General features: G+C 42.0%; 1 protein-coding gene across 1 annotated transcript in view; it reads left to right on the top strand.

The window, feature by feature from the left end:
- Positions 1-21,088, top strand: part of LOC110521551 (breast cancer anti-estrogen resistance protein 3) — a 93,148-nt gene that overhangs the window by 1,369 nt on the left and 70,691 nt on the right. The window contains exon 2 of the mRNA XM_021599165.3: positions 15,326-15,467. Coding sequence (XP_021454840.2) covers positions 15,378-15,467 — 90 coding nt within the window. The 5' untranslated portion in view covers positions 15,326-15,377. The remainder of the gene's footprint in view (positions 1-15,325; positions 15,468-21,088) is intronic.

Here is a 21,088-nt window from a genome sequence, read left to right as displayed (position 1 = left end):
ATTAAATGTATCCCTGTAGCTGTGTGGGCTAATATAGTCAAGATGTTTGCCATGGGGTAAATTGAGCCAATGGTTGAGCCAATGGCAAGTTGAGCAAACTGAAGTGTTTTCTTCCCAGGAGTTAGGCCAGGCCCTGTTGTTACCTTGCATATGTTAAAATTGTTTAAAAGTACAAAGTGTTTGTCAGGTGTTAAAATATATTTCAAATTATTAAAAGACAAAAAAGTGATTGTGATTGTGTTGAGGGAAGTGGTAATATTTAATTCAGTACAGACATTTTGAGGCAACTTCATTTAGGGCTCAATTTACTCCATAAGTAAGTTATTTTCTTCGACAAGCAACGTTTTCAAAACTTTAATGTTTACATGAATTCATGTTATTTTCCAGTGATACGCAACATCCTGAAACATATGTAGATATCATCTTTGTTAGAACAAATACTATATTTCCCTTGATGGAGTGATGCTGAATGTAAAAAATTGCATATTTTTCCCTAAATCTCTCCCCTAAAATCTGTTTATCAAGATGCCTTAACAAAAAAACATTAGGGAGACCTTACAAGAGAATTTCAATTTTCCATGGATAATACATATGGTGTTTTTATGCTTGCCTGTTTTTATTCTTATCCCTAGGGGGCATCACTGTGGAGAGTGAAAATCACCTGCTGCATTAACATTAGTACCATGTCTTCTTCATAAGCCCAGTTATGTGGTTAACATAGAAAGATCTCTGCCACAGTACCAATAAGCCACCTCTGATCCCAGGGTCTCCTGTCATCCTCATGATCATATGTTTGGTACAGAGACCTTGTATCAGTCCAGACATGTGAGCCAGAAGTGCAAATCTCTCCAAATTAAAGAAATGTGATATTTCTCACTGGAAGGCACGTGGATGCCAGGGGGACTGAGGAATGGGTTATTACCGCTATGGATGTAATTTCAGGAGACAGAGACCTGAGCCCCTTCTGGCAGTGTTTAGGAGCTAACCACACCACAGCGCTGCAGAATGTTGAGGGCTTTACATGTGGCACACTGCATCATGCCTTAGCACGATGGGGAGGCTGGCGGGCAGGCGACTGAAGAGATTTTGCTCTTCCACTCTGCTCCCACAGCTTTCACACTCACAGCTCCCCAGGATGCTGTCAACTGAACTATCTCAATTCTTTCCCCCCAACGTGGTGAGGATTTGAAGTTATGCAGTAGTCAAGAGATGTTCCTCAACAGTTATCATTACACATGTTCCCTCGGAACTTCTGAACTGAATCATTTGAGGCATGTTCAGGGAGAAGCCAAACAAGAAACATGGCATTTGACTTTAAAAAACAACACATTACATAAAAAGCTAAACTGAATTGTGTCTTATTGGTCCATTCACTTTATTTCAGATGACTGTAATAGTGACTTTGGCTTGTCATTCACCCACAACTACTGCCAGTGTTAACACAAACATTGCTATGTTTTTATTTAACCTTTATTTAACTAGGCAAGTCGGTTAAGAACAAATTCTTATTTAAAATGGCGGCCTACCCCGGCCATGTTTAGTGTACATCATTCTAATTTTACTCTAACTTAATTCAATAAAACAATTGTAGACCTTGCACCAGCAGAGGCAGTCATATGCAGTGGTGGAAAAAGTACCCAATTGTCATATTTGAGTAAAAGTAAAGATGCCTTAATAGAAAATGACTCAAGTGAAAGTCACCCAGTAAAATACTACTTAAAGTAAAAGTCTTAAAGTATTTGGTTTTAAATATACTTACGTATATCAAAAGTAAATGTAATTGCTAAAATATACTTAAGTATCAAAAGTAAAAGTATAAATAATTTAAAATTCCTTATATTAAGCAAATCAGATGGCACCATTTAAAAAGTTTATATTTTTTTATTTTACGGATAGCCAGGGGCACACTACAACACAAGACATCATTTACAAACGAAGCATTTGTGTTTAGTGAGTCTGCAAGATCAGAGGCAGGAAGGATGATGTTCTCTTGATAAGTGTGTGAATTGGACCATTTTCCTGTCCTGCTAAGTATTCAAAATGTAACTAGTACCTTTGGGTGTCAGGGAAAATGTATGGAGTAAAAAGTACATTTTCTTTAGGAATGTAGTGAATTAAAAGTGAAAGTTGTCCAAAATAGAAAAGTAAAGTACAGATACCCAGAAAATCTACTTAAGTAGTACTTTAAAGTATTTTTACATAAGTACTTTACACCACTGACCAAAGTTAGGGTCACATTGTGAATTCTCTAATGCTTCTCCATTGCTGCCAAGTGCATTCAGCATTTTTCTACCCTCTGCTGTCTGAGACTGTCAATCTGTCTGGGACTGAGTCCAGCTTTCTAATGGAGGGTTGGTTGTTTAGCAACAAAATTGACACATTCGCAACTATGGGGCAAAATAGTCGAGGTTGGCTTAGATTGACAACATGTAAACTATATTTTGTCTCCATGTTTATTGAACAAATTAATACATTTGCACAATGTGCACTTGTTGTCTCTCGAGTACATTGTTACAGTTGTTGGTTAGCTAGCTAGTACATTTTTTGTTGCCATATTAGCATTGACATCAGTCAAAACACCTCCAAACAAGACACCCCACTGGGCGCACACAGGCTGAATCTATGTTGTTTCCACGTCATTTCAACGAAATTACACGGAACCAATGTGGAATAGACATTGAATTAACGTCTGTGCCCAGTGGGATGGTATCAAGAACAAGATAAAACTAGCTAAAACGAGCCACCTATGTTTTCCCACATGGCAGCTTCTTGTCATTGTTGCTAGCTATCTGCCCGTTCAGGATCATAACAACGCACGACTTCTGGGCCCCTTCGATGTGGGTGCATCATTTTCATGACGTTGTCAGCCAACCCGTCTATAGATGTACTGTTTTTGTTAGAAACTTAACAATCTCATAAGGATACCCAACAATTTAAACATTTGAAACACAGAAGACTTTAAGAAAATTATATACGGACAAAAGTAAATATTTCTGAATGGCCAGGCTTGACATGGAGCCCTTTTTGTTGACTTTAGCTGATATTGGCAGCTCATAAAGGGATTTCATGGACCCACAGTAAAATAGGACATGGGAAACAGGGCTAAATGGCTCTGTTTTTATCATTATCTTTGACCTTTGGTAATCCCTTAGAACCTCTATGGTCTTCAGCCTCAGTATTGACATAGAGTTGCAGAGTTTTCCTGTGTGGAGTTGAGGACGGACCCGTTACCAAACTGAAAAGGAAAATAACATGTGAGTGTTTGGACTTTCACAGCACAACTTGACCCAGATTACTCCGGTGTACAGTCTGGGTTTGTGTACTAGCATTGGTGCTATACTGGAAAATATGCATCATTTGTGTTTGAATGGTTAACTGTGTGATACATGGGACCATGTCAATGGCTGGGGTTAGGAATCCGAAGCCAGTGTGCTGGGAGTGTTCCAGGCCTAACTCATCAGCACAGTCATATGTACTGCCGGGTGCAAACCCTCCCCTTCAGTCAGGACTAAGAGTCTTCCAATAGTGTTTACAGTACACTACAAACCTGACATACCAGCGTTATCTAACAGCATAGTCAGAGACGATGAGTCAAGTCAAAGAATGTGGTGAGCTGTCTTGGCCTTAATGCCACGGCTCAGGCATGGCAGGCACACAGTGATTCAGCATGGCACTCACTCCAGGGAGAAAACCCACCTCCGCTTGGCTCTGCTTCCTTGTGAAATGTTCCTCTATTACACAAGCCTCTACCATAGAGCTATGAACTGGCAGATTACAGGTAATGGCCAGTTCTGGGTACTTCATGTCCAGAACTCCAGATCAAGTGCACTGATTTCAGGAGACTTGGACCAGAACGCTCAACAACTGCATAATGCTGATAGTAAATCTTCTGCAGTGCACTGCACATGGATGACATCTCTCAGACAGGTTCAGTGTCAGTACTGAATGGGTCATGCTAAATGACTGCCAAAATCTAAATCAAGTACCTCCCTCTCTCCAGCCTTGATTGATATCAGGTTACTGTTGGAGATAATAGTTGACCTGGCTGGTACAGTCCCTGACTAAAGGCTTGACAAGTGGCTCTTGGTCAATACTGTCTATTCAAAGATATGACATCACCCCTTATATAATGGGCTCAGTTTAGTAGAGCTTTGTACAGTCAATTATTTGTAACAAGAAACTTAAGAACTGTGCTTGGGGCTACAGTACCAGTCAAATTTCTACATTTAACCCCAAAAAGTGTTAAACAAAACAAAATATATTTTAGATTCTTCAAAGTAGCCACCCCTTGTTGACAGCTTTTGCACACTCTTGGCATTCCCTCAACCAGCTTCACCTGGAATGCTTTTCCAGAAGTCTTGAGTTCTTACATATGCTGAGCACTTGTTGGCTGCTTTTCCTTCACTCTGCGGTCCAACTCATTCGAAACCATCTCAATTGGGTTGAGGTCGGGTGATTGTGGAGGTCAGGTCTTCTGATGCAGCACTCCATCACTCTCCTTCTTGGTCAAATAGCCCTTAGACAGCCTGGAGGTGTGTTGGGTCATTGTCCTGTTGAAAAACAAATGATAGTCCCACTTAGCGTAAACCAGATGAGAAGGCGTATCGCTGCGGAATGCTGTGGTAACCATGCCTTGAATTATAAATAAATGACTGACAGTGTCAGCAGCAAAGCACCATCACACCTCCTCCTCCATGTTTCACATGGAACCACACATGTGGAGATAATCTGTACACCTACTCTGCGTCTCACAAAGACATGGTGGTTGGAACCAAAAATCTAAAATTTGGACTCATCAGACCAAAGGACAGATTTCCACCGGTCTAATGTCCATTGCTCGTGTTTCTTGGCCCAAGCAAGTCTCTTCTTCTTATTGGTGTCCTTTAGTAGTGGTTTCTGTATACCACCCCTACCTTATCACAACACAACTGATTGGCTCAAACGCATTAAGAAGGAAATAAATTCCACAAATTAACTGTCATCAAGGCAAATTCTGACTACTTTGAAGAATCTCAAATATATTTTGATTTGTTTAGCACTTTTTTTGCTTACTACATGATTCCATGTGTGTTATTTCATAGTTTTGATGTCTTAACTGTTATTCTACAATGTAGAAATAGTAAAAAATAAAGGCAAACCCTTGAATGAGTAGGTGTGTCCAAACTCTTGTCTGGTACTGTATATCTATGTTTTTTAATATTATTTTTTGCTAATAGGCAAACTTTAAGACAGGCTACTGTGGAGTTTGGAGGATTATTGAGTTCACATTCTCCTAGCACTTTAAAAACTATACCCGTTCCCACAACATGCTTTGTCCAGTGTCCCTCCATTCCCTCCCTTCATGTCTTCAATGACTCACACCTGATGATGCAGTGTATTGAGTCATGTACTGCTATATACTGTAGCTGGGCAAGTGGCCACTATTTGATAGCTCCTCATTGTTTGGTATTATTACCATGCAAGCCTGTTGCCGGCCCCTGCTCTACATCATCTGTTGTTGGGTGGAAACACCAGTCGGGGTGGATTTTATATGGCCCTCATTTCCTGAACTCCTTCCCTAGACCTAAACATACACCGAGGCCCCAATCCTAGTGCCTCAGTACAGGCCATTCATGTCCCTCCAGATGGTTCTATTCAGAGCTGGCCTAAATATCCCTCCCAAAGCTGTCTGTGTGGGGATGTGCTGGAACACCTTACCATAGAGGCTACAAGCCTGACTCTGGACACCTATTGTTCTCAGCAGAAATGAAACAGACAATTCTACTATGAGTCTTCTCTTCTAGGAGCTGGGGCCAAATCACACACAGACAAACACACATATCCCTCCAGTAAAATAGTACAAATATTTTGGATAAACTCAGGTTTGATAATAAGGACAACAACAGCATGTCTTGACAGTATCATTGGATATGAACATAATTTCTTATCCAGCCATAACTCTATACTGACTAAATAACTATACCAGGTTAAGATTGGAATTTCTGCTGATCTGGAGAGAATATGAATCTGGAGAGATCTGGAGGGAATAAGAAAATAGGAAAATAATGAATCTCTTCTGAAATAATGGGTCTGTTCTGTTCAGTGGTCACAGCTCCAGATTCCTCAGGGCCAGATGTCTACAGTACTGTACTAGTGGAAGCCTGCGAGGCCTCTATGAATGGTACAATGCAGAGAAACAGCACCAGAGCACTGTTGATTAACGTAAACATCCTGCTTGCGTGTGTGTGTGTGTGTGTGCGCACATGTGGATGGTGATTACCATGACAGCATCGAGTGTGTTAGATCAGGGTGTGCGGTCCACCACCGTACATCACTAGTGCCGAGCTCCCTGCCATACAGGACTCTATACCAGGCGGTATCAGAACAAGGCCCTAAAAATGATCAAAGACTCCAGCCACACAAGTCATAGACTGTTCTCTTTGCTACCACACAGCAAGCGCTCACGGTGCACCAAGTCTGGAACCAACAGCACCCTGAACAGCTTCTATCCCCAAGCTATAAGACTGCTAAATAGTTAACCAAATAGCTACCCGGACTATCTGCATTGACGCTGTTCAGGGTGCTGAACACTGCTACTGCTTATTATCTATCCTCTTGCCTCGTCATTACTCATAGTGTATTTATTCCTCGTGTTATTATTTTTCTCTCTGCATTGTTGGGAAGGGACCATAAGTAAGCATTTTACTGTTAGTCTACACCTGTTGTTCAAGAAGCATGTGACAAATAAAATTGGATTTGATTTGACTGCTGAGATACAAACATTGTCTTAGGCAACGTGTTGACAGTTGGGATAAGATAAGGAATTCAATCAACTGTCACGCCCTGACCATAGAGAGCCCTTGGAGTCTCTATAGTGGTTTAGGTCAGGGTGTGACTAGGGGGGTGTTCTATAATGTGTATTTCTATGTTGGTGGTTTTGTATGATTCCCAATTTGAGGCAGCTGGTAATCGCTGCCTCTAATTGGGGATCATATTTAGGAAGCCCTATCTCCCACCTGCTTTGTATGATATTGTTTGTGTTAATGTGTTTGGGCACTAAGTCTTCACATTCTTTAAGTTTTGTTTCTAGTTTCACTTTGTATTAAAAAGATGTGGAACTCAATGCACGCTGCGCCTTGGTCCGCTCATTTTGAAGTTTGTGACACAGCTGTTCTTTGTCTCTAATTGAGAGAGGCATGCTAATCGTCATTGGTGGTTCAAAGGAACCTCTCTAGGGAAATATATTCCAATACAGGATAAAAAACATATTCCCACACAGGATTCTTGCAGTCAGCTTTATAGTCACATACATAATGTAACCTGGCACATTCTACAGTATAGTGAATGCTTATGTTTCAACTCTCAGCAACTGATGATTTTGTTTACTAAGTACTTAAAACCAGTTGGAAGTCATTATCTTTCATTGCAACTTTTGCATGTCTGTGACAAGTCAATACTAAATAGTTTCATGACTTAGGCACGCACAACCAGTTTAGCTTCCTTCCCTCTCCTTCTCCTCATCCCTACCTGGGCTCGAACCAAGGATCCTCTGCACACATCGACAACAGTCACCTTCGAAGCACTGTTACCCATCGCTCCACAAAAGCCGCGGCCCTTGCAAAGCAAGGGAAACAACTACTTCAAGGTCTCAGAGCGAGTGACGTCCCCGATTAAAACGCTATTAGCGCGCATCCCGTTAGCTATTTCACACCGGTTACATCTGCATACTGACTGGTGCAGACCTAGGGCTATGTTTTTGGCTGGCGTCAAGCTAGCTAAATTGTCAAAAGCATGCTCATTTGCAATTTCAACATGTTAAAGCTGGCACTCTTTTATTTTTAAACCCCAGCCCCAAGATTCGTAATTTACCTGTTTTATATGAGCTTGCTTGCGATGAGGTGGGAGCAGTGGCAATATCTGAGGCGTGTCCTTAAAAACGTGCTCCAAAGTGCCCATTTCAGTATGCGCTGGTGGGGATATTTATGACCAACCAAAAGCTGATCTTAAGCCTCGTTCACTTTACCCCATTAGTACTCGGTTACGTTGCACCAGATGTCTTGCATTTCAACAGGGATGTCCACAATGGATTGAAAACGCAATGCCCCCCTGTATTTGAAGGCTCGGTTGCTAGACGGACACCTCGTACATTGACATTTTTCAAACTTAGCATTGTCTTCAGTTCAGCAAGAGTCCGTCGAAAAACAGAGAAGAAGATATGTGGTTTTCAGTGATTGCTTTTATGGGATAGCTAGCAACATGTAAACACTTATCCAAGTGAATACTATTTTAATAGTAATGTTAAATAATAAACGTTTGCTGTTAAGTATAGTATACTGTATGACTGTAGCCTCCTGTTTAAGTTCATTGTGACGGACGTTTGTTTTTGGTGGAGGTTGCTAGCTGCAATGGTATCTTCAACCTAGCCTAGCTTTTAGCTGGCGACCTATGCTATTTAAACTGTAGTATCAATCCACACTGGTCGAGGAGGAGATCATTCTGAGCCCCCAGCCGAATTGCAAAGACCGTCCATAACCTACAGAACTTGAGACAAACACATGCAGTATTAAGCCATGGAAATGCCTTGATTGGCCAGTGAGTGGCCAAGCCATCACACCTACAACTTGCTTGTTCATCAAAACCCAGCCCTTTCACACTACCGGCAGCTAGTGCAAGCTAGTTTGACTTGCAATTAGAGAAACAAGTTGAGGAAAAAGTAACAAAACAAAACATGTTTTATTATTACCTGAAACAATATATTTATCCTGTCTCGAATTAAATTGTCCAAAATAAATGCAATCTCTCATCATGTGTTACAAACACTACACTTGTTCGTTCAGTAGCGGGGCAAGACTCCATGAAGATGACTTACTCAGTAATGAAATGAAATACGCTTCGATGTGATCGGGACATTAGAGGAAATAGATAGAACAATGAGAGTTTAGTTAGATTTTTTTTTGATAACACAGTGGGTTATGGCATGGATTTTGACAGCGGAAGCGCAGCCTATCCAGCCGTGACACACATTGCCCATATGCACATAGAACAAGATATGTGGTTTTTGTGCCCATAAATCTCATATTTAGAAACATAAAACATTTAATGTTTTTTTTCCATTTGTTTCATTTGATTAAATAAACAAGCGTAGCCTCCCATCCTCTTACTGAAAGGCAGTTGTTTTTTGTCATACCTAATGCATTCGCCAAGTAGTCAAGACTATCAGTAAAGGGTTTTGCTCGTGAGACTGATTTAAAAAGCAGTCTCAAGCTTTAAGCTTTATTCAAAGATTTGGCAGCAGCAAACAGTGACATCCCCTTTTTATCTATGTAGGCTATTACATTATTTTAGCCAGCTTCTGTTATAATTTTGTATGTGCATAAAAACCCCCCCATATAGGCTATATGTCATGAAATGAGAGATTAAAAAATCCATTGACATTCAATTAAAAACATTCAAGTTATTTTCATGTAATAATTGCTTGTTTTCCGTTTCGTTTGATTAAAAAACAAGGCCACCCTTACCCTACTATAACGAAAGCTGGTTCAACAACATTGCATCTGGTGTCTTTCTTATCCTATCTGGTGTCTTTCTTATCCTATCTGGTGTCTTTCTTATCCTATTCATTAGCCAAGGAGCCTATCCATAAAATATTTCTAATGTTCTACTTGTGAGGCTTTTGCCGAATTGCATTTTTCACAATTCATATAGGCCTACCTGCAGTGCATACTCCATTCACAATTCATATAGGCCTACCTGCAGTGCATACTACATTCACAATTCATATAGGCCTACCTGCAGTGCATACACCATTCACAATTCACTTAGGCCTACCTGCAGTGCATACTCCATTCACAATTCATATAGGCCTACCTGCAGTCCATACTCCATTCACAATTCATATAGGCCTACCTGCAGTCCATACTCCATTCGGCTTGTATCCATCTGCATTTCCAAAGAGCGCCTTTTTGTCCGATCACCAAAGACACTCTCTTCCAAACATCGGCTATTCAAATGTTTCAGTCCTATAATGGCATGTCAGTGGTAGGCCTGCAGGCTATATCTTGCTTATTGAGAACGTGCCACACACATACAGAACAATTTAAAGGAGTCTAGTATTTTTTTATTTGAGGAGAAGTGCAGCGCCTAAAGGCCAATAGGCCTACTCTTTGAAGCCAATTACAACAATGTTGACTGTCAACACTCCAAAGATATTTTACTGTTGCTATCACGTTATTGAAGCCTATGCTATTTAAACTGTAGTATCAATCCACAATGGTCTAGGAGGAGAATATTCTGAGCCACTAGCCGAATTGTGTTAGGTTTGTTAAAATAGAGCCCCTAGTGTAATACAGTAGTGACACAACATAAACTCGTCAAAAAAAGAAACGTCCTCTCACTGTCAACTGCGTTTATTTTCAGCAAACTTAACATGTGTAAATATTTGTATGAACATAACAAGACTCAACAACAGACATAAACTGAACAAGTGACTAACAGAAATGGAATAATGTGTCCCTGAACGAAGGGAGGGTCAAAATCAAAAGTAACAGTCAGTATTTGGTGTGGCCACCAGCTGCATTAAGTACTGCAGTGCCTCTCCTCCTCGTAGACTGCACCAGATTTGCCAGTTCTTGCTGTGAGAGGTTACCCCACTCTTACACCAAGGCACCTGCAAGTTCCCGGACACTTCTGGGGGGGAATGGCCCTAGCCCTCACCCTCCGATCCAACAGGTTCCAGACGTGCTCAATGGGATCTTCGCTGGCCGTGGCAGAACACTGACATTCCTGTCTAGCAGGAAATCACGCACAGAACAAGCAATATGTCTGGTGGCATTGTCAGGCTGTAGGGTCATGTCAGGATGAGCCTGCAGGAAGGGTACCACATGAGGGAGGAGGATATCTTCCCTGTAACGCACAGCGTTGAGATTGCCTGCAATGACAACAAGCTCAGTCCGATGATGGTATGACACACCGTCCCAGACCTTGACGGACCCTCCACCTCCAAATCGATCCCGCTCCAGAGTTTAAGCCTCAGTGTTACGCTCATTCCTTCAACGATAAACGCGAATCCGACCATCACCCCTGGTGAGACAAAACCCAGACACATCACAGAAGAGCAGTTTTGCCAGTCCTGTCTGGTCCAGCGACGGTGGGTTTGTGCCCATAGACGACGTTGTTGCCGGTGATGTCTGGTGAGGACCTGCCTTACTACAACAGGCCTACAAGCCCTCAGTCCAGCCTCTCTCAGCCTATTGCGGACAGTCTGAGCACTTATTGAGCGATTGTGCATTGCTGGTGTAACTTGGTTAGTTGTTGTTGCCATCCTGTATCTGTCCTGCAGGTGTGATGTTCGGATGCACCGATCCTGTGCAGTTGTTGTTACACGTTGTCTGCCACTGCGAGGACGATCAGCTGTCCTGTCTCCCTGTAGCACTGTCTTAGACGTCTCACAGTACAGACATTGCAATTTATTGCCCTGACGACATCTGCAGTCCTCATGCCTCCTTGCAGCATACCTAAAGCACGTTCACGCAGATTAGCAGGGACCCTGGGCATCTTTCTTTTGGTGTTTTTCAGAGTCAGTAGAAAGGCCTCTTTAGTGTCCTAAGTTTTCATAACTGTGACCTTAATTGCCTACTGTCTGTAAGCTGTTATTGTCTTAACAACCGTTCCACAGGTGCATGTTCATTAATTGTTTATGGTTCATTAATTGTTTATTAATTGTTTACGAATGATCTTTTTTGAAAGACAGGGTCCTGAAAAGGGCCGTTTATATATTTTTAACTTTCTTCTCTGTGTCATATGTTTTTAATTTTCTGATCTACTGAAATGAGGATTATAATCACCAATATTGGGGGGAAACAAACATATTTTTTTATGCATCTCGTAGAATTTTTACATAATACATTTTTTCAAACAGATCAAGTATCTGTTGTGAGGGGTCGAGCTGTTGCTCTGAAAGCCTCTCTGATGAAGATAATTGTGAGATATCATGATGGAAAATACAGTGCCAGTAAAGTTTGGACACACCTACTCATTCAATATTTTGTATTTTATTTGGACTAATTTCTACATTGTAGAATAATAGTGAAGACATCAACACTATGAAATAATACATATGGAATCATGTAGTAACCAAAAAAGTGTTAAATAAATTAAAATATATTTTATATTTGAGATTCTTCATAGTAGCCACCCTTTGCCTTGATGATAGCTTTGCACACTTTTGGCATTCTCTCAACCAGCTTTCCTGGAGTAGTCACCTGGAATGCATTTCAATTAAAAGGTGTGCCTTGTTAAAAGTTAATTTGTTGAATTTCCTTCCTTCTTAATGCATTTGAGCCAATCAGTTAGGGGTGGTAAAATACCAAGTCCGTATTATGGAAAGAACAGCTCAAATAAGGAAAGATAAACGGCAGTCCATCATTACTTTAAGACATGAAGGTCAGTCAATACAGAATGTTTCAAGAACTTCGAAAGATTCTTCAAGTGGAGTCTCAAAAACCATCAAGTGCTATGATAAAACTGGCTCTCATGATGACCGGCACAGGAAAGGAAGATCCAGAGTCACCTCTGCTGCAGAGGATAAGTTCATTAGACTTACCAGCCTCAGAAATTGCAGCCCAAATAAATGCTAAGTAACGGACACATCTCAACATCATTAGACCGGTTAAAATCTGTCCTTTGGTCTGATGAGTCCAAATTTGAGATTTTTGGTTCCAACCGCCGTGTCTTTGTGAGACGCAGAGTAGATGAACGAATGATCTCCACATGTGTGGTTCCCACTGTGAAGCATGAAGGAGGAGGTGTGATGGTGTGGGGGTGCTTTGAATTCAAGGCACACTTATCTAGCATGGCTACCACAGCATTCTGCAGCGATACGCCATTCCATCTGGTCCCATCTTAGTGGTACCATCATTTGTTTTTCAACAGGACAATGACCCAACACACCTCCAAGCTGTGTCAGGGCCATTTGACCAAGAAGGAGAGTGATGGAGTGCTGCATCAGATGACCTGGCCTCCATAATCACCCGACCTCAACCCAATTGAGATGGTTTGGGATGAGTTGAACCGCAGAGTGAAGGAAAGGCAGCCAACAAGTGCTCAGCATACGTGGGAACTCCTTCAAGTCTGTTGGAATAGCATTACAGGTGAAGCTGGTTGAGGGAATGCCAAGAGTGTGCAAAGCTGTCATCAAGGCAAAGGGTGGCTTCCTGCTTTTACCTCCACAGTATCATAGTCCTTGATTTGTTTAACACTTTTTTTGTTACTGTGTGTCATTTCATAGTTTTGATGTCTTCACTATTATTCTACAATATAGAACATAGTAAAAATAAAGAAAAACCCTTGAATGAGTAGGTGTCCAAACTTTTGACTGGTTCTGTATATAGAAACAAAACCAAAAAATCACAACATTTGTGAGCTAGGCTTTTATTACTCCTGTATGAGCTGAGAAAGTGAATCCTCAGCAAGCCAGTCAGGTGGGGACCCTCAGGACACATGACTTCACATATGTACGGACGCAACATCGAAAACATTGAAAATGTATTCACTCTACTGTAAATCGCTTTGGATAAGGACGTCTGCTAAATTACTAAAATGTACATGTAAATGTAAAAATCACTTAGCGTGATTGAGGAGGCAGAGAGGACCTGATGACACCTACTGCACCAACCACTCAGTGGCTCTTAAGGGAATTGGATCATTCTGATGTGGATGTCATGTCTAGGGCAACAGCGCTAATACCTTTGTCAATCATATGGTGGTTCCTCATTAGTTATGGTTGAGTGTCAATGGGTGTCAGTGGTAGGGTGTAACTTTGCCATAGTAGGTGAATAAGCAACGTCATTATTAATTATATCACTGGCCATCAATTTATTTATTCTTGACCAAGCTTTGTTTTTATTTTACTCCTCTGTTTAGCCACTGATTAAAAAATTCTGCTTTCCATGTGCTATGCAACTGCAAACAGTAGTTTATGGAATTGTTAAACAAATGACATGTTGAACAGGCATTTCCTAATGGCTTGGCATGGTTCATTGTACCAACAGACATTGTGTATTACAATCCAACTCCATTTTCTGTGTGTTTCTGTAAAACAGCATGACCATAATGATGGTAATGAGAGAGCACCATTGGATGCTTCCCCAGTGTCAACAATTCCAGGGAAGAGCCTACTCAGCTATTCCATCCCAGGGTTGTGAAGACGCAATGCGTCTCACTGTGTGTTCTGTCTGACATTGACATACATGATTGAGATGAATGGGGGATGAATCTGCCCCTGTTTTACTCTGCTGATTGCTTCACCCCAGGAGCACCATCCCAGTCAGTGGGCTCAGCTGGGGGAACACACTGCAGGTTGGATTAACTAACTACAACTTTACCACCTCATTGTCCCCTTCAGGGTTTATGACCCATGCTATGAGCCTCCATCTACACTTTATAGAGCATTGTTTGAGTATGTAGAGAGAGGCCCTATTATAGTCTGGAGAGGGCTGCACTCTGCAGGAGTTTGGCACAAGTTTCCATTGGTTGGAGTGGAGAGAGCAAAGGAATATTTCAATATGATGCCTCCTGTAACAGCAAGAATTCTCATCAAGCAATGATACAGCTACAATATGATTAATATACAGTAAAGACTGGCAGTGCTTTAAGCTAAAGTTGTCTGTTGTCCAACTTGATATACATGCCACCTCTCATTTAGTGTTGCTGTGATGCTGCTGGTCAGTCAGAGTGGGCCTGGTTGTGATGGAGTGTATCTGGCTGAGCTGAGCAGTGGGAAGAGGACACTTCACCTGGCATAGAGAACACTTGACAATGCACTTCTCTGCCTGAGAGGTGACCAGGCTGGCCTTTACCTGGCTGCCAAGCCCAAGTAATAACTGTAATGGCCTCTCTCCAATGGCCATCTCTCGTTCTTTGCCAAGTTATTAAAGTTGTATTGTTTAACACGTAATCCCTGTATAACAGAAAAAAATGTTGAAACTGATGACAATGTTTTAGATAATGTTTGATAAGTATCTTATTAAACCCTTATTTCTGTTTTCACACATTTATAACCATACTGAACATTGAGGAAAGCTTTTTTCTCATATGAGAAAAGTGTGTGAACTGACAGCTCAATTATTTGTTCATGGCAGGGTATTCAGGCTGTGAGTCGGCCAATAGTGCTGCACTGTATATTCCCCATTATGCAGAGTAAAAATAAAAGCGGATGACATCATCTGTTGTTGGTTCCTTGAATGTGGTTTTGATGACTGGTTTGCCTCTTTGTTCTTCACTACAAACAGATGTAGCAGCCATCCTGAGTGGGTAATAATGGTGATGCTGTTCCTGGTCCTCTCCTCAGGTGACAGAGGCCCCAGGAGAGGGAGAGGCTGGCCTGGCGGTAGGCTGGCAGCATGAAGCACCTAGCCATCTCCAAGTGGCTCAGTCAGCTGGGTCTGCCGCAGTACTGCACTCTGTTTGACGACGACTATGATGGGGTGGAGGTAAAAGCAGATTTCAGCCTGATTCACTATGTAGACACTGCACACTCAGGCACGTACATACACACACAAACAGACACACACATAAAAGCATGCACAGTAAAGGACACATACGTAGACTGCCTATGCAGGTCAGTGGAAAAGACTGCTAAAGCACAGCAGTGGGTCTCAAATGAACTACTTAGTTTACCAAAAGCAGTTAAAGTATACTGAACAAAAATATAAACGCAACATGCAAAGTGTTTCATGAGCTGAAAGAAAAGTTATCAGACATTTTCAATATTCCCAAAATATTATTTATCTCAAATTTTGTGCACAAATTTAGTTTGCAGCCCTGTTAGTGAGCATTTCTCCTTTTCCATCACAATCCATCCACCTGACAGGTTTGGCATATCAAAAATCTGATCAACACAGGTGCACCTTGTGCTGGAGACAATAAAAGTCCACTCTAAAATGTGCATTTTTGTCACACAACACAATGCCACTGATGTCTCAAGTTTTGATGGAGTGTGTAATTGGCATGTTGACTGCAGGAATGTCCACCAGAGTTGTTGCCAGAGTTGTTTACCATAAGCCGCCTCCAACGTCGTTTTAGAGAGTTTGGCAGTACGTCCAACTGGCCTCACAACCGCAGACCACGTGTATGATGTTGTGTGTGCGAGCGGTTTGCTGATGTCAATGTTGTGAACAAAGTGCCCCATGGTGGTGGGGTTACGGTTTGGGCAGGCATAAGCTATGGACAGTGAACACAATTGCATTTAATTGATGGCAATTTCAATGCACAGAGATACAGTGACGAGATCCTGATGCCCATTGTCGTGCCATTCATCCGTCGCCATCACCTAATGTTTCAGCATGATAATGCACAGCCTCATGTCGCAAGGATCTGTACACAATTTCTGTAAGCTGAAAATGACCTGCATACTCACCAGACATGTCACCCATTGACCATGTTTGTGATGCTCTGGATTGACTTGTACGACAGTGTGTTCCAATTCCCGATAATAGCAAGTCAAGTAGAGAGACACGGAAGCCCAGCTAGCCTAGCTAGCCTGTAGCCTAGCTGGCTTGGCAGTCTCAAATGGAGGTCGCTATTGAACGTTTTCAACGCTGCAGGAGCTGTGTCTACTTTGCTTTATTTCGGGAAAATGTGGACCGCCTGGACTTTCAATGTAGCAACTGTTAGCTTGCAGTGGACTACTTAGCAAACAAGTAGTGAACCTACACATGCTACTGGGAAATCCACACCCGCCTACTTTTTTATTTTTCTTCTACCCCAGTAGCCGGATGCCGCTCTGATCTGGTGGAAGTGTGGCCGCCGGGTAGGCTCTCCACAGCCGACTGGCCTCCACTCTGCAGGGATCCCCTCCCGAAGGGGTCTCCCCCTTCCCTGGAGAACGGAGCTAGTAGGATGCTCCTGGATGACTTGTGGGATGTTCCTGTTCTCGGCCAAACCAACCAGCCATGGAGATATTTCATTTTCCATGGAGATGTTAACGGACATGGATCCAGAGGTTCCGGCATCTCCTTCCTTAGGGACTTCCGATTCACAATTGGATCTGGAGTTACCTGCGTCTTCATCCTCTGTTCTGTCTCCCTCTCCGGTGGCTCCCAACCTCATCAGACCTTGAGACTGCCTGAGAGATCAGCCCATCCACGATGGATACTACAGCCGGCTCGATTCCATTCGGCCCCAACGCCCTTCGGTCCTCGAGGGGTCTTCTAAACCACTTGAGGTGAAAGAACGGCCGGGCCTCCCCGATTTCACCAGCTGTCATCATCGGCAGCTCTATGGTGAGAAACAAATTGGTTTCCAGTGCAAAAACCCTGTGCTACCCAGGAGCACAAGTACAGGACACTACACTACAAGGTTGCTTCCGACTGTTCTACGACAGATGCCGGGAGCCGACGCTGTCGTAGTCCATTTGGGGTCAAACAACATCAGGAGGGCTAGCTCGGAAATAGACTACTGAACATTGATTTTAAAGAACTGATTCTAGCATTGAAAGATTCCAAAAAGCGGACAAACATTTCAGGTCCGGTACCATTTTTGGGCTGTGGGTGTGAAAGATTCAGCAGGCTACTGGAATTACACATCTGGCTAAAATATTACTGTAGCTCTGTTGGAATCACTTTTATAGATAACTTTGACACCTTCTGGAAACGAAAGATACTCTATAGTCCATCCAAATCATTTTGTCTCCTCGCATTTCAAGGCTGCATTGAGACAATGACTTATCAATCAGCCAAGACCAGCTCAGTTAATACCTACCATTGTGACAATGAGTCGTCATAATGCATGTAATGTACATTATCCCAGTGGCTTTTGCAGACCCAATGTAAGTAACTTAATTAATGTCCCACTAACTGCTCTGAATACCTCTGTTGATCCTACAGCTATTGTATGCAGTAATCATGTGCCTATGAACCAGAGTTACACTGTTAGCACTGAGGTGTGCCCTAGTAGGAAGTCCACTGTGTGCAGCTCCAATATAAATAACATTAGAAAGTCTACTTCTGATAAGCTTCCCAGTAAAGCATTAAAAGCAATCAAGCAACCCAGAAAAGTGCTAAAAATAGCCCATATTAACATATGTAGCCTAAGAAACAAGGTTCATGAAGTCAATAACTTGCTTGTAGCAGATAACATTCATATTCTGACTATCTCTGAAACTCACTTAGATAATACCTTTGATAATAGTGGTAGCAATACATGGTTATAACATCTACCAAAAAGACAGAAATGCCAACGGGGTCGGTGTTGGGGTCTATATTCAGAATCACATTCCTGTAAAGCTTAGAGAGGAACTCATGTTAAATAGTGTTGAAGTAATATGGTACAGGTTTATCTGTCTCACCTAAAGCCCATTCTTGCGGGAAGCTGCTATAGACCACCAAGTGCTAACAGTCAGTGTCTGGATAATATGTGTGAAATGCTTGATAATGTATGTGATATCAACAGAGAAGTATATTTTCTGGAAGATTTAAATATTGACTGTCTTTCATCAAGCTGCCCACTCAAGAAAAAATGTCAAACTGTTACCAGTGCCTAAAACCTGGTTCAGGTTGTCGGTCAACCTACTAGGGTAGTTATAAATAGCACAGGAATGAAATCATCAACATGTATTGATCACATCTTTACTAATGCTGCAGAAATGTGTTATAAAGCACTATCCAAATCCATAGGATGTAGTGATCACAATCGTTTTTGTTTTTATTGTACATTGTGTATTGTAGATATGTAGTGGTGTAATAATGTTGTATGTACTGTTTTGTCTTTTGTTTTATTTGTAATGTAAGTGCTTTAATGTGTTAATAAATACAAATATCCAGCAACGTCGTACTGCCATTGAAGGGGAGTGGGACATTACACAGGCCACAATCAACAGCCTGATCAACTCTAAGCGAAGGAGATGTTGTGCTGCATGAGGCAAATTGTGGTCTCACCAGATACTGACTGTTTTTTTGATCCAAGCCGTACCTTTTTAGGTATACATGACCAACAGATGCATATCTATATTCCCAGTCATGTGAAATCCATAGATTAGGGCCTAATTTATGTATTTCAATTGACTGATTTTCTTATATGAATTGTAACTCAGTAAAATCGTATAAATTGTTGCATGTTGCGTTTATATTTATAAAATATAACTAAAGTCAACGGAAGTCCATTTAATATAAATGTGATTCATTAACTTTTTCCCAATGCCATACTGTAGATATGTTTTGATCTCCTCAGAGAATGCAGTCTGCAATCCTCAAATTTTTCCACAAGTCAATCCAAGGAATACAAAAACAGATAGCAATATCCCTGCCCTGGGAAATCCATCACTTCTCTGAGAAGAACTACCTCTTACCCTGGATCCCTAAACTGCAGGCCTAAAATACAATTCTTGGTATACATTTAAAGCTGTGGCTGCCCAGGCCCAGGTGAACATGTGAGGAATGTGTGTTTGCGAGGCAGGAGTGTTTGAGGGTGTGTGAGCCCTGGGCTGTCGTGGTGATGGACCTGTTTGGAGCCTGTAAACAGTAGCTGTCCCCCCTCTGACCTCAAAACCAGGCTGCTGTGGACATTCCCTCTCCCTCTTCCTCTCATAACCGCCCACCCACCCACTGTCTCCCTCCCACTGGCTCCCGCCTGTCTTCTCCCACCCCTATCTCTCTCAACCTCTGTCTTCCTTCCCTTCCCTTCCTCTCACTCTCCCTGACCACTTCCCCTGGTCTCCTCCCCCTTTCTCTTTCCTCTCATCTCCTTCCCTCGTGTATCTTATCCATACCTCCTCTCTCATTCCCTGTGTCTCTCTCCACCTCCCTCTCACTCTCCCTTCCTCTGTCTCCCCTCCACCCAATGCACCCAGCACCTCTCCAGGGCTTCCCCTCCCTCATCCCCAGGAGGCAGCAGCAGCACTGCAGTCATCTCAGAGACCCTTATTACTGGGGATTTATGACACCCATTTAACTGTTCATTTTTGGACCCAGCTGTCTGCTGGCTGTCACAGAGGCGAAATGGTTTTATAGTGACCAGACTTAACCCAGAGCTAACCCTCTCTCCCCAAGATTAATCCTCAGTGGTGGAAAAAGTACCCAATTTCTCATACTTGAGTAAAAGTAAAGATACCTTAATAGAAAATGAAAGCAAGCCAGACGGCACCATCTTCTTATTTTTTTCATATTTACAGACAGCCAGGGGCACACTGCAACAGTCAGACATTTACAAACAAACCATGTGTGTTTAGTGAGTCCGCCAGATCAGAGGCAGTAGGGATGACCAGGGAGGTTCTCTTGATAAGTGTGTAACTTGGAACATTTTCCTGTCCTGCTAAGCATTCCAAATGTAACACGTACTTTTGGGTGTCAGGGAAAATGTATGGCGTAAAAAGTACATCATTTTCTTTAGGTATGTCGTGAAGTAAAAGTAAAAGTTGTCCAAAATATAAATAGTAAAGTACAGATACCCCAAAAAACGACTTAAGTAGTACATTAAAGTATATTTACCTAATTACTTTACACCACTGCTGATCCTGTCCTGCTACAACTGTAAGTTATTTCCTCTGCGGTGATGTGACTCTATGGTGAAAGGTTAACGGACATAGGCTTGAATCAGATCTCATTAAAGGGTGAAAGTTCTATCTCATTCTTGATCCCAGTGAAAAGTGTGGCAGGTAGCCTAGCAGTTAAGAGCGTTGGGCCAGTTACCGAAAGGGTTCTGGTTTGATCCCTGAGCTGACTAGCACGAAAATCTGTCGATGTGCCCTAATTGCTCCTGTAAGTCACTCTGGATAAGAGTATCTAATAAATGAGTAAAACATATGAAAAGGAGATAAAATCAGAATGAGCTTGTCAAGCGTCTCTTAAGGGACCATATCAATGGGATGTCCTAGCACTCTGACTCATGTCAAGTGAAGGAGCTACTTGCCAAGGCCTCCATATTGCTTCAACTTGTACTTAACCATGACTCACACTGCTTGTTTTTGTAGTCTGAGGATGATATGTTGCCTGTGGTTACCGTTACCCCATCCCTTTGTTTCACTTCTGTTTTGGCAATATGTTATTAGATGATTAACCTACAGTATATGATGACTTACCAGCTCACAGTAGATATACTCAGCTTGTTCAAAACATGT

This window comes from Oncorhynchus mykiss, chromosome 4 (genome assembly GCF_057628025.1).
Source record: "Oncorhynchus mykiss isolate SJ-2025 chromosome 4, ASM5762802v1, whole genome shotgun sequence".
Classification (NCBI taxonomy): domain Eukaryota; kingdom Metazoa; phylum Chordata; class Actinopteri; order Salmoniformes; family Salmonidae; genus Oncorhynchus; species Oncorhynchus mykiss.
This window is presented reverse-complemented; position numbering and strand designations above follow the sequence as displayed.